We start from the raw sequence: 18,861 nt of genomic DNA on the forward strand, positions 1-18,861 counted from the left end.
AGGGTTTGCAAGTTATGACATCTTTGACAGTTTTTAGTTGGAAAACATTATGCCTGCCTTCCTTTGCATGGCATGTAAATATTAAGTACTTAAATGTAACAGAGTATTTTACAGTAATGCCCAGCTCATAGCCAAAAAACCCAGCCCTTTTTTGTCAGATGCTGTTTAATATAAAGAAAACATCACGAAATTCTTTGGGGCAAATAATATCAGAAAGAGATATGCATAAGCGAAGAACAGCAGAGGATACCATCAGATGTATATATTACTATGTATCACTCCAGTCTTTAAGTAAACTTTTAATCATCTGCACCTGTATCCTTCATTAAAACATTTTAAACAGCGTAGGTAGGTCTAGGAAAAAAAAAAAAAAGAAGATTTTAAAGAGATGCTTGAGTTCTTATATACTAAATGGAAGTATTTTGCAACCAAGCAGTATCAGATGGACAGATGTAGCCGCAAGGAAAGAGGACTGTGTGAATACTTCAACAAGTTTCTAAAGAAAGATGCTTTGGATGCTATAGATGAAGCCTTCTGAAGCTCTGCATTTAAATAAGCCTCCTGTGTTCACCCAAAGGCTGTAACATATACTCATAAGAAGTCTGGTGGCTTTCTAGATTTAGCTCTGGACTACTGCCAGAAATCATGCTGCTAGATGAACAGATCAGTATGACATAGTTTTGAGGTCAAATATTTTCTGAAATGCTAGCTTTAGAAGTGAGCATTGTCTACACTGTTCTAAGTCATAAAACAGTTTTCCCATTTGCATAGAAATGAAAACTTCATATAGACATTAGTAAATATTCCCTGGCTTCAGGATACTGAGACTTCAAAAAAAAAAAAATTAACCTGTGATTTCAGCTTTTATTTTTTTCAGATTCCCTACTCGAATTATGACATTTTAATGACTTACCTCGTTTGGTTTATCATACAGGACCAACACAAGACTTTTGAATCACACTAACCTCTCAATTTATGGCAGCAGAGTTAAAAAAACTTTTGAAAACTTTAAGAAGGCATGCAGAGCTAACATTCAATACTCACGGTGACGTACTGGCTATAAAACTTGCAGAGATTTTGTTCATTGACTTATTGGTCCTGCACTAATAATCAGAATAAGAAAGATTTCTCCCTGCTTTTCAGAAAACCAGCTTTGTAAAGAGATGCTTCACTTTTTTCCAGGGGGAAGCTGGGTAGTGGGGGTGGAATGAAGGGGGAGTGTTTGTATCTGAACTATTCAAATAGAAAATAAGACACATGCAACATTTACCAGAGTTGGTCAACACGAGGAAAATAAGTTGTAGGAAAAAATAAAGAAAACAGAGCACAAAATACTCTTTTCTTTCAAGTAAGATGAGAGCTATCCAGTCATTCAAATTAGGGTATTGTACATACAGAGTTCAGAAACGATATAAAAAAATACTAACCAATGATGGTCATTTTTTGTGGGATAGAATATTACATGTAGACAATTTTATCTACGAAACACTGTCACCATCTATTAAAAACAGTAATTTGATATTAACTACAAACAAATCTATTTTTATGCAGTTGATGCTGAGTTCATCCTGCACTATTCTTGAAGCTTTACTTACTTTCTGTTTCATTTCGTTTGATCATGCCTTGGCATTCAGCTAAAATAGTCTCTTTAAAAGATGTCACCAGGGCATTGACACAGCACTCCATTAGCTGAAACATATTAAACACAGAATTAGCTCATTTAGCCACCTGAACACCAACACCTGATCTGTCTCAAGTTCGCCATGCCACAAAATCTAGCCTGTTCTCAACAACTGTGCTCTATATTAATTCATTCACTAATTCATAAATAAGTAGTTTGAATAAAATCTATACAGGAAACGATATTTCTTCAAAATGTGTAGGTTAGTAAATGTGGTAAACTCTCTTCCAAACCACTAATGAGCTTAATATTTCTGTCGCCTCTTTTCTCTCAAGGGAGCCATCGCTTTTGGAACACCAACTACCCTACTTAGTTTCCGAGTATACATCCAAGAGCTAAGAATAGTTCTCATTCCAGCATACCCTATTTGGACCAGGCTGGTTGGTTTGAACAAGACACTATGGCTAGATCTAGAACAGAAACTGCTTGTACATATCACGACCATCTCTCTTTTGTCAGCCTCTTTATACGGGTTACAATTTATAGCTCTGCAAAATGAGTGATTTACAATTTAACAAATGCATAAAATACATTTTGATCCACTGCAGAAAATTCAGATTTAAAGGGTATTTATTTAAAATAACCTGTTTCCTGAACTAATTTCAACACAGACAATTATGAACTATTCATTGCAGTTAAATCTTCCTCCAGAATCTGAACTGTGTAAAATATCACTCAAAGGGGGGAAGGAAGAAAAGAAAAAAACATCCTTTATATTAAATGGCCATATTTCAGCCTAAGAGGAAATCTAGAACAGTTTTAATGGAATTTCTATTGCTCCTTTTGATTGCAATGAACAATAACTCTTTCAGGTATTCTAAATGAGCACTGAGAAACCCTCTACCTACTAGATTGGCCAGCTTATTTTCAAACATTATTCTCATCCACTGTTAAGCACAAGAAAAAAAAATGATACCTGACTCAAAATGAAAGAATAAAAATCAACTTGAATAAAAACCTGCCCTTCAATCTGAACTTTTGATCTGTTTACTATTAAAACATCTGTAAAAACTGTAAATTGCCAGATTTTTTGCAAGAAAAAAATATAATGGATGACTAAAAAACGTAAAATCAACAGTTTCATATCAATCTACTGCTACCAAGTAATACTGTAACACACACAAAAATCAAAACTGCAATATAATAATACTGTATAAATATAAAATACATCAATTTTTCTATACATTATACTTACTGCTTCTACAGAGTTACATTCACGCCTTGTTTCTAAATATCGTAGTGCTCTTTTCTCTTCTTCTTTTAGTTTAGCATCTGCCTGTGCAAAAGTAGAACAGCAATCATTTTAAGTACTAACACTTTCAGAACAAAGTTACAATAGAATTTTTACTTACATATTTCATATAATTCTGTACACCATTTTGTTGTAAATAAGAAGGAGCCTGTGTTCTATAAAATCTCTCTGTTGAATCCAAATATGCCTTTTCAAAGTTATCCCGATATATCTGAAGCTTATCTTCAGGATTAGAACAAAGGTTAACTGCAAAGAGAAAGTCCAAACTTACTCTCAAATCTTGGAAAGTTATGTGGCTAATAATAAGCAAATCTCTCTCATTAAAGTGAGTCTTGTATTAAAAGGTTCCATTGAACAATTTTAAGTATCCTATAAATACACTCTGATCCTAAAGGTAACCAAAATTGTCCAGTCTTTGCTCCAAAACCATTTAGATTAACTACAGGGAACTGAAAAGAACTGCATACTTATCTCCAGCATTTTAGATATTCAAACATGGTAACCAGAAATACACATACAACTGCAAAATTGGAAAGAAAAAAAAAGAAACCTCAGCACAATGCCTAATAAAGTGAAAACTTCACCTCACTGAGCAAACAGCTTTTCTTAGACACTGTTCTTAGAATCCCAATGCCTTCATTTTAGACTTCTTTCGCATTGTTTTTTTTCTGTTTTACAAGAATGGAGACAGTGAGCTTACTGCTACCCAGCAGTGCTTTGCACTATTTGGAAAAAAGTTTCCACCTTCCTCTCAACTGTTACAGAAGAATAAATAAATAAAGTCTTTAAGTGGAATATGCTTTAAAAAAATATTAGAATTGGACATCTATAAAGCCATCTGAAAGAGTATTAGCCACAAGTTTAATTCAACAGGCTGCAGAGCTTTGAAGAAGAGGCAGGCAATGGTGAAATGTCACAGAAGTTTCACATACACCAATCTGTTTTGCAAAGAATTAAGACTGGGAGTCTTAGATGCAGCCTATTTAGCATTTCTTCTTCAAACTGTCTGCAGAATCAGAAACAGTACGGAAAGGAGCACAGACATAAGGTTATATCTGCAACCCTAAGAGGTCAAAAAGTAGTTTGCTCTTTGGGAACAGATTTTTCAGTAACTGAAATGGAGCTAAATAATTTAGAAGTTAAAGATTTTAAACCAAATTTAATTGGTATCACATATCAACCACAACGACGACAACAAAATCAATACAAAATGCTGAGATAATCATTCCAACCCTACCACCACGATTGTCAACTTTGTATGATGAAAATTCATTTACTAAAGTGAGGAGGCAACAGATTGGTCTGTGCAAGACATACCATATGATTCTCGAACTCCAATAACAAGCTGAGAGTCGAAAGCTTCTCCTAGTCTTTCAGCATGAACTAGCTTCATCGCACTATCCTGAAGTCTATTTTTTATATTTGAAAATATGGATTCATTCCACGTATCTAGCATGAGCTGTGTATCAGGAAGAAAAAAAAAATGCTGTCAGAAAGGTACACGCAGACCTAAGTTTATGCAAAAGAAATACAAGAGATCAGAAACAGAAATCAAGCAACTTATAATGTAATTTTCAGGTTATATACAGCAGTTCAGCTACCTTGGAACTTGATCTTGCTCTGAATTTGTTATAGAAATAATGTTTAGCTTACATTCTAAGCTTACTTTATGTAACTGGACAGCTAGGGGAAGCAGTAGTTGATTCAGGTATTAATTCCATAATTCTGTGTTATTTCTACAGTTCTCAGTAATCGCTCAAGTAACTTTTCCAGCAGCGCAATGTGTCAGGAGTTGCAGTATCGGGGGGTACTTCTGAGCCAAACATCCAAATATACTTCACTATTTGGCAGGCTCAGTCTTAAACAAAACCAAAAACTCAATTAACACCACAGTTATGTAAAGAAAGAAAACCTGATGGCTTTATATTTATCTAACACGAAAGTTCAATATGCAAGTAATGCATATATAATTCACAAAAAACTCCAAACCTCATCTAAGCACTGCAAAGTTTTAAAATTAGTTATGGAAGGCCCTAACAAAATCCTCAACACTCAAAGGGTCCCATCATATTCCAGTGTGTGATTTTTTTTTTTTTTTGGTGATTGCTACTGACACTGCTGCAAATGTATTGCATTACACCTGATCACCAGACCCAACACGCTGAAGCTGAGCAACACGAAAAGCTCACTGGCAGGCCAGGCCATACTTATGTCCGCCTAAGCTCCACCAGCTGTTCAGCAGTAAATACTCAAAGCATGCTACATGTTTGTTAAAAATCTTACTTTGCTTTAGAACTCAAGTTACTGTGGTCATTTTTTTGCCCTTAGACACTGGATCTGGCTCTTTCTATCTGCCACTGAATACCTAATGAAATTATGCCAAAGCTTAAAAGGTAATTTTTATTTTTTCTATCCAACTCATGCCATTTTGTTGCTTTAGAAGAAAGCTCAAACTTACAGTATTTTCAAACTTGACAGTAACTGCTATGAATGTAATTTAAGCATACCAACTGTCAGTCTACACTGGCAGTGGAAAGCAGGTTGGAATCGTAACATTTACCAATTCAAACTTTACCTCATGATTGTGAATAAGCTTACTAAAAATGAGCTTAGGATGACTTGACACAGTTGTATGGCAAAGTTAATAGTAAAGATTAGATGGTCTTATTCCATTCTTGCTTTGTAAGTTTTAGATTTTAACACAGCAAGCACCTAATAAAAGTCAGATATCCTTTTGAGAGAGTTAAGTTTACCATCCTTTATTCTTAACTTCTTCGTAACTGTCTCTCAATTTCAGCTAAATTTCCATTTCTGACACTTAAGTCATGTGTTGGAAGGGAACTATTGTTCAAAACATTGGAACATTCTTAGAAGCAAAGCTTTGTTTTACTACGCTTCCTCAATTACTTTTTTCATTATTTTAACATTACTGATATGCATATTATGGTTGCACTGTACAATTATAGAATTGGTTTACAAGAGCTGAAATGAGTGAAAAACGGAGAAGAAAACAGTGAGATAATGTCAAGCAACCTGGCAGGCACATTAACAGCTTTGTCACGGTCAAACTGCTTTTAGACATTATGGATAAGGAAGTTTTATGGAGATATTTGAAGGAAAACACATGTATTGTTTTGGGTGACTACATGAAGAACTTCTCAAGCATGGGAAAAGTTTTCACAAGGTGCTTTTCAGAAAACTAGAGAATGATGCCAGAAACAGGAAGTGACCTTCAGCAGTGAATATGAAATAATAAGATGGGCTGGGGACTCTGGGCTTTGATGACCCAATCATGAGATGGCCCTAACTGGACTGCATATGAGAGAGAAGACACATCTCCATCAGCTTCAGTCCTGAACAAAATCTAAATTGTTAGACACCACTACTTTTTCCACTCCACCTTGTTTTTTGTTTCATTTCTTAGTTCTCCTGCCTTCTGCATACAGCAGAGTTAAGAGTTCAGGTTTGCCAGATCTTGGAGAGCCTAATAAGATCACATGCTTTCTCCAACAAACAATGAAAACAAAGGTAACTTGAGATAGTGATTCCTCTCTTTGCTGCTGTTCTCTCTTCCTTTTCTTCAAGAAGTATAGAGGATCAGATGTCAAAATAGGAGGGTGAAGAAAAAAAACCTTGCCCAAAGTAATGCATTCGAACTATTTTGTTCTTCCCATCCTGGAGATAGGGGGACAGTTAAAATGATCTTCAGTACCAAATTAAAGACTGCTAAAGAAATTTCATTTCCCTACTTCCCTACAGATACTTTCTGCAATGAAAAGGGATAATAAATGATGTTAAACTAAAGGACTTAACACTTTACAACTGATATGCTCCGGTTTTCTTATAATAAAAGACTAAAGCAATTTCAAGGACCATTATTCATGGGACCAGAACACTGAGCACTCCATACTCAAACCCCTAGACTTTCTTTAGGTCTTTGATATGAAATAGTAAAAAGATCATATTCACAAGATACTACATGTCCAACCTTTTCATTGATACGACTGACATTTTGGAAGAAAAAGTGGAAATTAGAAGATCAATAGCCATATTTAACTTGAGATGACAGTATTTAATTGGTCATTTATAAAATGCAGAGATGTGCCCCAGTTAAGATCTTGGCCTAGGGAAATAAACTAGGAGTAGAAAAACTACTCACTTGTATATATAAGTACACTTGCTACTCACAAGTATAGAAACAGTAGGTGAATTTACAACTGCCTCCCGCCCCAAGATTCAAGTCATAATTAAAAAAAACCAACAAACCACAAAAAAAACAAACCCAAAGCCCAAAGAAATGCTTTAATCACCTGAACAAAACTGTTAATAGCCAAAGCAAAACTGGAGAAACAGAGTGAAATTATTGTGGAGAGAAAAAAAAAAGTTGCAGGGTTGTTCTGACCCTCACACTGAAGCAAAGTGATGCATCATATTACATGATTGGTGCAATTTCATCTTCAGCTATAGAATCCCTTCTGTACTATTACTGTAGGCAGAACAGTGTGCAACAAAACTCTTAATACCTATCACTTACCTTTCGAACAATACTGTCTTCTACATTAGACTTCTTGTTGCTGCCCTGCTTGCCCATTAAAGTAATCTCTAGTTGACAAAATGGCTTGGGCAAAATATCACACTGCGTGAAGAACTTGCGCCACTCCACTATATATGCTTTCAGTAAAGCTGTATCATCTTGATGACTCAGCACTCTCTGGAGGAGGGAGGGAGAAGAGGAGGTAATTTATAAACAATTTTCTGCACAAAGTACGGGTTGACTTTGCTTATACTGAAAATAACTCCCCATATAAAATTCAAATATACAGATATATCAGAATAAGAAAGTCTACATATTTAAGTGCCATTTAGTTTAGGGCAGTAGTTATAAACTCATGGCATATGGACCATTTCTAAAGGGTAAAGAAAGGTAACAGCAAACAAGTAGTCAGTACATTTAAATTTTCCAGATGAACCATTTTTTTTTCCTTTTAAATAATCTGCAAGTCAAAAAGATTAAAACCTTTGGACCAAAGGCACGTAGTGGTACAACAGTATCTAAAAAAAAAAAAAACCAAACAAACCTGTAAGGACTATGTTATATTCTATACAGTGAAAAGTTTAATTCAATGGCATCTACTAACCTTTCCTTAGACCCAGACAGCTAGTTAACATGTATATTTTATTAATGCCTGGAAAATACAACTACATTGCACAATGGCTATCACAGTGCCTAAAAAGATGCCCCTCAAACAACAGCCAACGCAGACCATATCAAAGGCCCCAGTTCAGCACAGCATTTATGCATGTAAGCAAGCAAGCTGATGGAACTTAAAAATCAACATTTATATGCCTGGTTATACAAAGGCCTATATAAGAAACTATTTTCTTTTAATCAAAGCCTTAGTGGTGTAAATCTCTTCACTGAAGAAAGATTTTATACTTTCATTTTTTCCTTTCCAAACCTCTGTCATGGGATTTTTTTTTTTTTTTTTTTTAAATTTCACAACAACCCCCTCTTTTAAACCCCTTATTACAGGAAACATCTTTTGCTATACATTTTACAAACACAAACATTTCCTTTGAATCTACTGATGATTTCAATCGTTTGGGGGGAAGCCCATAAAACTGGACAGCTAAGCTTGCTGAGTTGATAGCACGTATGTATTTCTAGTATGCCATACATATGGCTTATTTTAAAGCCATCCATGAACATGTCAGCATAGCACTGAAGCTAGACAAACAAAATTTTTTTCAGACTAATTTCTTATAGAAAATTTTGCCTCAGGAAGTTTTCAAGTGGAAGAAGATTCCATAAGTATTGTTGGATAAACAAAAATAATGCTGTGTTTTGTGTTGTTTTTTTTTTTTAATATAACACAAAAATCATCGCCCACCCCAGTTTCAAGGACTGTGAGAAAACAATGAGCCAAGGCAAATGCTCAAGGCTAAGTCTTCTTTTTGTCAATAGAAGTTTGCAGGGTAATTATGATCTCCAGAACATCACAGAATTTTTGTTTAAAAGCAATCCATTTAGATCCAATGAAAGTCAGAACAATTTGGTTATTTTCCTAACGATATGAATAGAAGTTATGAAATGTTAAAAACTTACTGCTTGTGCCTGTTTAATAAAATCAAGGATGTCTTCCTTCAGAGCCTGATGGATTTTTGCTGGACCTTTATCATCCCACAAGCAAACTGCATGTACATCTCTAGAAAACAATTTATCCATCTTTTAGTAACAGCTACTCAAAGTTTAATGCTGTAATATACGAGGCTTAAACAGTCCTAATTTAAGTACGTCTAAGAAATTAATACACTTTTTATTGTCAAACAATATACGGCTAGATCCCAGTGACACATGATGCAAGAAAACATGTTTGGAGAAGAGACTGAAGCTGTAAGAAAGTCTTGGAAGCAAGTAACAGCAACCTATCTAGGAAAAGGCTATGGTCAAGAAGGAGATGTAGAAGCCAATTCTGTTTTCAGTATCTACTCAATAATCCTTATTGCATAAAGGACAATTTTTAAAGCTTTTCTTTGACAAAGACAGAAATCACTTGCCAGCAGAAGCATTACTACTCAGATGATACTATTCTAAAATACTCTCCTTAACATGCAGCCTTCACTCACAGTTTCACAATCCAAGCACTACAACAACCCTGTGCTACAAAGGAAACAGACCTTCCTTGCGAGAAATGTGAGCTTAGGGGCATCAAGTAATTTAAAAGTAATTTTAATTAGTTTAATAAGATCACTTAAACATTTCATGACAGTGGTAGCATTTCAAAGCAAAACCCTACTGCAGAAAAGCTACCAAACAGCATCGCAAAGCAAAATTGTATTAATAAGTTTTAACCAACATTCAAATGAATTCCTGTTTTTCCTAGCTGACAGACCAGCAAGTGTAATTTCATTCCTATTTTCTTTCCATACCAGAGACTAAATAAAGCAAGTTACATTCCTAACCATACATCATTTATAACGTGGCCTAGCAAGCCTTTTTTTGACTCATTACCTTCCTCTGGTTCTTCTTCCTCCCTTCAATAATAAGGCCACATCTTTGCAGGAAAGCAACTATATAATCTAAAGGTATGACTTTGTTCCTATTAAATCAATACAGTTATTTCAATACAAAAGCATCTTTTTTAGTTTAACTGAAAAGACAAAATTTACAAGGTAAAAAGTTCCTCTGACACAGATCAAAGGTGCTGGCCCAGGATTACAGAGGTATACCTAACTTGTGAGACTTACGCAACTTTCACATGCAGAAAAGGTGTTACTGTATTTAGAATGCCACTGTTTCCTGACAGCAGTGAAAAAAGCAATACTGGATAATTATTCTCAAAGGGCCGTTAGAAGACACCTACAGATTTTAAATTTTTATTAAAAAGCTTAACAAAGACCACTGTCCAAAAATAGGAACCTAGGAGAGCGGGATCCTTTCCCTCAATATCCTTAATTTAGCCATAAAGTTACTTAAGTTCTATTCAATAATTCAGCTACAAGAAAAATAATACATGGAAAATTTCAATACCAATGCAGAATTATTGAACTAGCTATTAAAAATGAATGCAATGACTCAGAACTGAATTTGTACCTTAACTACACCATGTTTCTGGCAACTACTATAGCCATGACATCGTAAGATGTTAAAACTCATTACATGATAAACTACCTTTCCTTTCAGTTGGCAGAAAAGTGTGACAGGTGCAGCAAGATGGGTGTAAAAAGAATCACTGCACCGTCCTCATCGAAAAGAGCAATAAAGATACAGACTGCAACAAGGCTGTGTTTAAATAAAAAACACTTTTGTGACAGATTTTAAAAAGCAGAAGGAGAGACTGCAGATTTAAGCTACAACTGTATTTGAGGGAAAATAACTATATTGAGACAAAGATTATTTTAGATACACTTTCAATATATATGTTGTAACTCACTTCCGCATTATGTTGGCAAAGGTCACATGATACATTTTAAGAAAAAAATCATCACCTAACAGGAAGCAGCTTCTGGCTTTTTGGAAGGAGGAAAACGGCAGGGTTTATAGAAAGTACAGTAATGCAAACACTGTCTGAAAAATATGATATATATTATTCTTAGGGTATATAACTATTCAAATTATACCAGTTAAACTGCATTACCCTGTTACTTCAGTAGCATTCTTAAGTTATTTTAGAAGAAAGCCATTCAAATCAGAATAATGTTAACATTCAGCAAACTGCCTTTAAATGAACTTACTGCCAAAGCAGTAAACATTTTCTCTCTAATTCTAACAAAAGCTTTGTGGGCAGGTACAAAACTTGTTTACTATGATGAGCTGAAGTCGAAAGCTCTGCCGTTCTTTCTCCATCCCATTTGCAAAGATCTGAACCTCAGCAAAACTCTACTTTTGCAAATTTACAGTAATGTAGGTGCACTTACCACTTCATAAAACTTCAACTAGTACTTTTGTTCTGTGTTCTCACATAGACCGTGTCATATGTGACTTCTGTATCAGAAGTAGTACCATTACTGTATTCCCGTTATGCAAAAGGATGTAAGATACTAAAAAATTACTTACGAAAACAGATCAAACCATTGCTGTTTTGTGACAGACTCCTGACGAAGAAGTTTCAGAACGATAGGGCGCATGAAATCCCATTTGTCTTCAAACTGAAGTGAACCTTTATTCTAAAAGGAGCAAAAAAGTTACTGTTAATAAAACAGTTTCTTATTTAAAGTTATCTTTAAGGATTGCAGTTTCTATGGTTAATGTAAAAATATCTTCTTCTCAGAGTTGTCTCATAAGCTAGCATTTGACCTACAACACCATAGCTGAACAACACTTTTCACAGTAAGTATTATTTTAAAAAGTGACAGAGCTATTATTTGTTTCTTAGAGAAGCAGATTGCCAACTTCTTCCTTTATTCACTACATTAGCTACAATGCAACAAGTTCTAGCAAGTGTTCTTCACCTCTTAATGGAGTTATACACGGACAACATGAATGACACCCGGTCAGCTTCACCGGCCCAGCCAAGATACATGCAATGAAAGTCATGAGGCAAGAATTGCAAACCCGTCTTGAATAAATTACCATTACCAAAATGGCAGCCAGGAATCAGGAATAGCACCTGTGGATGCTGCCACGTACCCTTTTTCTCCACTGTGCATTTGGCATCAGCAGCAAAGAGGGAGGAAGGAAGCAGAGTAATGTAGGAGCTGTTGTATCACAGACTCCCTTCCTGTGGGTTAACTGGCCATAGGCAGTTTGACGGCCAAGACTACAGTTGGTGCAGATAAAAATGATTTACACTGTGCTGAAAAATCTAATCCAAGGTGAATTTTTTCAAACTTACGATGTAAATTAAGAGGAAAGCTAAAGAAATGAAGTGCTCCCATATCATTCTGATTATTCTGAAAAATCTCACTGTAATATACAGGCTGACTTCCATTATTTAAAAAAAAAACTGTAAGAGAAAAATAACAGTTCTATTGCATATGTTGTAATCCTATTTGCTTACAGCTCCACATTTTAAAAAGAAAAACCCGCAATTAAAAAAACATGTTGATTGAGAGTTCTGTGGCAGAAAGACTACTGGTTGAGTTATCTGCAGTGTTTACTCTTGAAGAGATCATTGTCTTGGCTAGTAATACTACATTTGACACAATTCATTTCAAATACAGCAAATAATAAACTACTTGAAATTCTGACAAATGCACTGTTCTGCCACTAACATCTCTTCAGACAAACAAGCACAAGCAGCACGCCACGTTCTCTCAACCGTCTCCTTCTGATTAATTTCTACATGGCACTTTACAATTAAATCTGTTATTTAATACTCAGAATAAGCACAGTTTGGAAACTGTATCCCCTGCTGCTCTTAAGTGCAAAGATGTCTCATCTTCAAGTTATAAAGATGCAACAGGCATCACAGTAACTATTTTTACAGCAACACCACCTGGAGGCCTCACAGCATTATCAAACCACTGCGGTAGGTACAGAATATGGGTTTCACAGAAGCATTCCCTGTTCGATAAAGTTTAGAATTCTTTCAACATAGAAAAAAAAATAGAAAAATAAATTGTTTTCCAATTCAGAGAGACAGTTTTGCCTGTTCTCTTCCACTGTAAAGAAAAAAATAAATAAAAAATAATTTGAATTCATCATCTTTGAAAATCATCAACTACATGCTTCCCCCACATAGAGCTAGCTTTACAATTATTCCCTAACCTTTGATGAGTTGCTCTAATCTTTCCTATTCCCGTGAAAATGATTAGTTTCTACTCGCAGGTATTTCTGTTCCCAGTCCCTCTTTGCAGGATAATGAACTTGAAAGACCAGCTGCTGAACAGTTAGAAGTTCCAGAAAAGGCATTATAAAATAAGTAAAACTAACTTCCTCAAAAGTTTTCCTTTGGAGTGAAACTTCAGAGTAGATCCCATAAGTTTTCTGGAAGAGGTAAATAGCCTGTTTTGCAATTCTGGAAAAGTGCAATTCAGCCCTTCACTGAAAACAGCTGAAGATAAAACACAAATGCTCTATCTTTGTGAATAAGACTAGTTTCACTGTAAAACATGGTGGGGATGGAAAATTGCAAACACTGGTGTTTACACGATTTAGATTGTGATTACCTAGTTCATGCTAAGAAGCACACATAAAACTCCATTTCAGTTGTAAAAACTGCATGTCCACTTGTAACGAACATGTACCTACTTAAAAAGAATTCCCCAAATAAAGCTTGGCAGAAAATGCCATTAGGAAAATTTAGAACTTTGTTTCCTATACATAGGAGTAAAACTTTTTTTTTTTTTACACTTCCTTCTTTATTCCTAAATTAAGGAGAAGAGGAAATAAAATTAATGGATTAAAAATCCCACTCAACTAAACTATTCTTTAATTTCAATAAACAATTCAACATCTTCTAGATAGATTCAGGCTTCCATGGCCATTAATCTTACACTCTTGTACTGAAATTACAAGTAGAAAGGGTGCGTAATACCACCTACTGTGTGTCATTCACATTCATTAATACTACCCCTATTAGTGTACGAGAAAAACAAATTTTATAGTAGAAGAGGAGGTCAAACAGCGGTAATTCATAGTTGTTACCAAAGTCACACATACACCAGTGACCCAGACAACACGAGGAAGCCATTTCCCACTTTGTTGAGCCACCTGCAAACCTATGCAATTTCTAAGCAATATTTCCCAGGTAACTCTTCTTTCTAAGCTTGTTGCCTCAAACCACAGTTCCCAAGGGAAGGTAAGTAGGAAGGTAAGTCACACCCTTTATGAATCAAATCTTCTCTGAAAACATGGATTACGATTGATAGCCATACCCTAAGTAACCATTCTAGGAGTTCAAAATTTAATGCTTTGAAAAATAACTCCACTTATGAAATATTTTGTTTCAAAAATCACTTCACTAAATTTGTCCACAGAGATTTAAAGTTCCATTTTAACACTAAACTTTACTTGAAATATATACTTCACACACTATATTGAAATATATACTACAACCTTACTCTTCAAACTTACTTTTTCCTGTTCTTCACTTCTATGCATGAGCACCTAAACACAGTATTTTAGGATAGCAGGTAAAAAACCTCCTAGACTATGTTGGTGGATGTTATGTAGAATTAGTACAATGATGCAAGTGGAATTGTTCCACTCACCAGTTTTCATGATTTTGGGTATTATCAGATAACACAAAACTCCTCTCCTTAACTGTAAGCAAGTTTAAGAAAAGCGCAGCAGAAGCAGGCACAGAATATGGTATAAGGGCCTAAATAAATGTGGAATATAACATGGCAAGGCAATATAACAAGACCTCCATGCTACTGTCCCTCTGAACCTTGAATTGTCTATTTGGACATTCAGCTCTTTACTGTGTACTCTATATATTTCAGGCCACATACAAATTCAGCCCTGATCTCTGACAGATGCTCTAAACAGTACTGTAAAAAAGCAACATCCTCTACATTGTATTGTATATCTTATCTACATATGAGTAACATCTTCATCTTTACTACTTCACCATTTTCAGGCGCTCTCTCTCTCTCTCTCTCTCTCTCTCTCTCTCTCTCTCTCAAGGCTAGTTCACAGAGGGATGAAGTATAAAATATGAGGTCCTAAACTGAAATAAGCATGAAAATTCACTGTCTGATTAATCTCTGCTACCAGCAGCTCTAAAAAAATCAGTGTAATGATTGTGCCAAAGTTACTAGACAAAGCAGAAAAATAGCCATAGGGTATTATGGTATTATAGGTATTATTAGTTACATTGCTATGTAACTAACTAGTGTGCAACATTCCCTAGCTTCTTAAGGATATCCTAATTGGAAATAGCCAGGAAGAAACAGACAAACTTAAAATACAGATCTGGAAATATATACTTTAAGTCAAAGAATTCAAAAACTTCAGCTGTGTTTCTAGTTGTCAGTGACAGAGGCATAAAAAAAAAAAAATAGTTGAAACCAATACAAAGGTAAATAATGTTTTCTTATTTCACTTAAGTCTACAGAAAATCTATTGCTTTCTTTGCTTCTTTCCTCCTAACACCAGGCTCAAGCTGCAATTCATCTTGCAAGGATGGACTCTTGCATTTGCTGGCAGCTCCAGTAAAGGTCTACAGAAGTGTCAAGATCTGCTGGCATGGATACAGCTACAGGTTTTCTTTGTGCTGCAATAAGCTGAGGTGCTTTCTGTTCCAGAAACTGCAGAAAAACACATGTATCTTCACATTATGTGAGTGAATTGGTTAGACTATCTTGTCACTGCAAAGGGAACAGGTTACAAGTCCAACACACCCCCTGAAACAAAGCACCCCACTTTAAAAGTGCCAGAGTCACATCTACGTTGCGAGAAAAAACTGTAGGGGACTCACCTAATAATGGCTCAGTCACCTACAGGAAAGCCATGGCCTCAACGTGGGAGAGCAGTTCTGCTACAGGTAGGGTACACACTAGCTTACCATGTAACGGCTCTCTCTTACTAAGTACTTCAATATTTTCATGACATTCCGATATGCTGTATCTCACCAGGATTCAACATATGATTGGTCATTCTAATTTTGCATTTAAAGAAGGCTCTCTGAGAATATGCTTCTCACTAAAAAAATAATTTACAATTAGGAAAATGATGCACTAGTGGAGTTTAAACGATGCCCTTTAAAATTATGACAGCCAGTCAGATCTGAATTCAGCTAGTACCTGTTACAAGAACAAGAAAACAATATTTCACTTAATTTTCTCAACTATGTAGAAAGTTGAACGAGGATGGGGGAAAACCAGAGAAAACTCTTAGTTCCTGTTTATCCTAGCAAAAACAAGACCTGCCTAAACCCAACTTAGATTTGATTATGCAGGCTTGCTTGGAAAAGATATGGAAAAACCTCTCCTTTCTTACCCAGGGATTTTTACTGTGCCGAGACATTGCTTTTTTTTCCCTAAACATTAAAGCAGAAGTATGTTTCATAGCCTCAAATGGCATGAGGCACTGCCAATTAACACTAACCTGGAATCAACAGTTTGCTTCTCTGAGAGCACTCTGATGAGCAGAATTGGGAAACAAAAGACCTTATCTAGTTCCAATCCTTGCATTGGTTTATTGTGTCATTATAAACAAAGTCAAATCACTGAATAATCTTTCCTTTTGTAATGCAGGACTCATACTTTATTGCCTTTAGAAAACTCACTAATTAGTAAGTTATAGTGCTTAAAAACACTCTAAGTGACCAGAAAGGCCTATTTTAGAATAGGTATCTCTGTAGCATTTTTCCTAAAACGCACTGTGCGTATGTATCTTGTTGTCAATATAAAATATTAACGATTCAAAGGCCAGTTGCAGAAACATCACTAGCCAACACAAAGGCTTCAGTTCAGCAAGAGTCATCTCGCAGAATCAAGGCCTTTGATTCTATTTTCACTTACCGTACACCTATTATTCTTTCAAAACAGCTGAAGTGGAACGCTGACAAATCTCATAGGCCTATGTTTCTTCTATCTACTATGGGCTATACAACCACATACCTCATCAAAGCACGCATTGGTCTTTCCAGAGATCCTCAAACATACAGCAAAGAGATGGACTAAAACATTAACAAGCAGATAAACTGTCTGAGCCCTTCTCTAAAGCCACGCTCTTCCACAAAAAGCACATTTATTCTTATGGGACATTATTTTTTTCTCCAGTGTTCTTGGATTCTTCAGTTTTAGATTTTTATTTAAGTCTTATCTGCTTAAAAAAAATCTAACTACCCACTCAGGCATAAAAAATATAGAGAAATTAATTAAAATTCATTTCAATTACATTTCAATTTCAAGAAAGATTTTAAAAAAAATTATCTTTTTAATACTAAAACCTTTTTTTGGATACCAGGAAGAAACAAGTCTATCAATTATTTCTCATTTCTTCACACTGAGTGTCTCAGAGTAATACAACCAGCAGTTTCAGGCCAAATCTATACATGCAAAATGGGTCAGATTGCTAAAATGTAAGCAGCACTTTCTCAGAACCATATTAAACTGTAATACATAGAGCTGAACACATGTATACTTCTATATTTATATGTAATTTAAATTGCTAACTGATAAAGTTAAGCAGACAGCCTTCCCAAGGCCTACTTTCACCCTAACTACACTGATGTTCTAGAAACACTTACTGGAGGCACTAGTAACAGTTGTTTAAAGTAGGCCTGTCTTCCATGTGCTGGCACGGCCTCAAAGGCCACATACAGCCTTCTCCACACACATGCCGCAAATACCAGGACAGACAGTCCTGAGCTCAAATACTGGGCTGTCACACTGAAAACTTCAGTTCAAATCTGCAGCAGCTTGGGGTGACTGACATCTGTCATCAAACACCGGGAAAGTGCTTGAAAACATCTGACTACAAAAGCAAAGCTGCTTAATGTAAGCGAAAGGCCTCCAGGACTTTGCTGAAACACTGTAGTTAAGAAAAAAGCTGGAATACGGTGGCAACCCACATAACGACACCTGCCCACCACGAAGGCATTTTTCAACTCTTTGTTTCACTTAAAACTCATTTTCCGTCTACCTAGGTCTTCTTAAATAAACAAAGGGACGACATCGTGCCCTGTCTAACAGCACGACGCAACGCTGTTTCCCAACGACGCGTGTTTGGGAAGGAAGAGCCGGGGGGGAGGGGGTGCTGGCAGCCAGGAGGCCACCGGCCGGGCCGGGCCGAGGCCAGCGGTCCCGCACCGAGCGCGGCGCCGCAGCCGTTCACCTGAGGGAGGGCCGCCGGCCCCCCCCGCGCCTGGGGAACGGCAACTTCGGGGAGCGGCGCCCGTGGCCTGCCCCCGCCGGCCGCCCGGCCCGGCCCGGCCCGGCCGCCCTAGCCACCCGCAGGGCCCAGCCGGCGGCGGGGCAGCCCCGGCCGCCCGGCCCCCACCGCCTCTCCCCTCACGCAGGGCCCGGCCAGGCCCCGCTCTCACCTTTAAGAGATTAGACGTCGCCATGATCCCCCCCGCGGGGCCTCCCCGGCCGGCGGCGGCGGCTCCTCTCCCCGAGCTCGGCTCGGCTCCCCCCGGCCGCTGCCGCTTTACATGGCCCCGGGCCGCCCGCCCGCCCGGCCGGACCCGCAGCGGCGACAGTAGCAGCGGCCGCAGCGCTGGGCTCCCCTGCCCGGGGGCGAGGTCGGCGCCAGGCTCGGGGCGCTCCGCAGCGCGACCGGCTGGGTCCTCCGCACGCAGCCGCCCCTCAGAGCCTCATGGCGGCGTCCGCCCAGGAGGCGCTCGGCAGCAGCCCCGGCTCCATGGAAGGGGCCGGCCCACATGATGCGGCTCTGAGGAGCCGGCCCCGCCGCCAAGCGCGGGCGCTCGGGCTGCGGGCTCCGCCGGCAGCGCCCCCTGGCGGCCCGCCGCCGCCGCTGCGCCGCGCGGGGGAACCCCCGCCACCCCGTCCTGTCCCGCCCCGCGCTCCCGCT

General features: G+C 37.6%; 1 protein-coding gene across 2 annotated transcripts in view; it reads right to left on the bottom strand.

Annotated features, from left to right (window-relative positions):
- The window catches only part of CUL5 (cullin 5), a 34,104-nt gene extending 15,501 nt beyond the window's left edge, over positions 1 to 18,603 (bottom strand). For both annotated transcript variants that reach the window (XR_012994419.1, XM_076328182.1), the window contains exons 1-8: positions 18,371 to 18,603; positions 11,491 to 11,600; positions 9,040 to 9,139; positions 7,468 to 7,644; positions 4,251 to 4,392; positions 3,034 to 3,179; positions 2,877 to 2,957; positions 1,596 to 1,689 (exon numbers count right to left, since the gene is read on the bottom strand). Coding sequence is in view for 1 of the 2 variants with exons in the window: in XM_076328182.1 (XP_076184297.1) it covers positions 1,596 to 1,689; positions 2,877 to 2,957; positions 3,034 to 3,179; positions 4,251 to 4,392; positions 7,468 to 7,644; positions 9,040 to 9,139; positions 11,491 to 11,600; positions 18,371 to 18,394 (874 nt within the window). In the remaining variant the exon portion in view is untranslated. The remainder of the gene's footprint in view (positions 1 to 1,595; positions 1,690 to 2,876; positions 2,958 to 3,033; positions 3,180 to 4,250; positions 4,393 to 7,467; positions 7,645 to 9,039; positions 9,140 to 11,490; positions 11,601 to 18,370) is intronic.
- Positions 18,604 to 18,861: the final 258 nt, after the last annotated feature.

Source organism: Aptenodytes patagonicus, chromosome 1, assembly GCF_965638725.1.
Source record: "Aptenodytes patagonicus chromosome 1, bAptPat1.pri.cur, whole genome shotgun sequence".
NCBI classification, from domain to species: domain Eukaryota; kingdom Metazoa; phylum Chordata; class Aves; order Sphenisciformes; family Spheniscidae; genus Aptenodytes; species Aptenodytes patagonicus.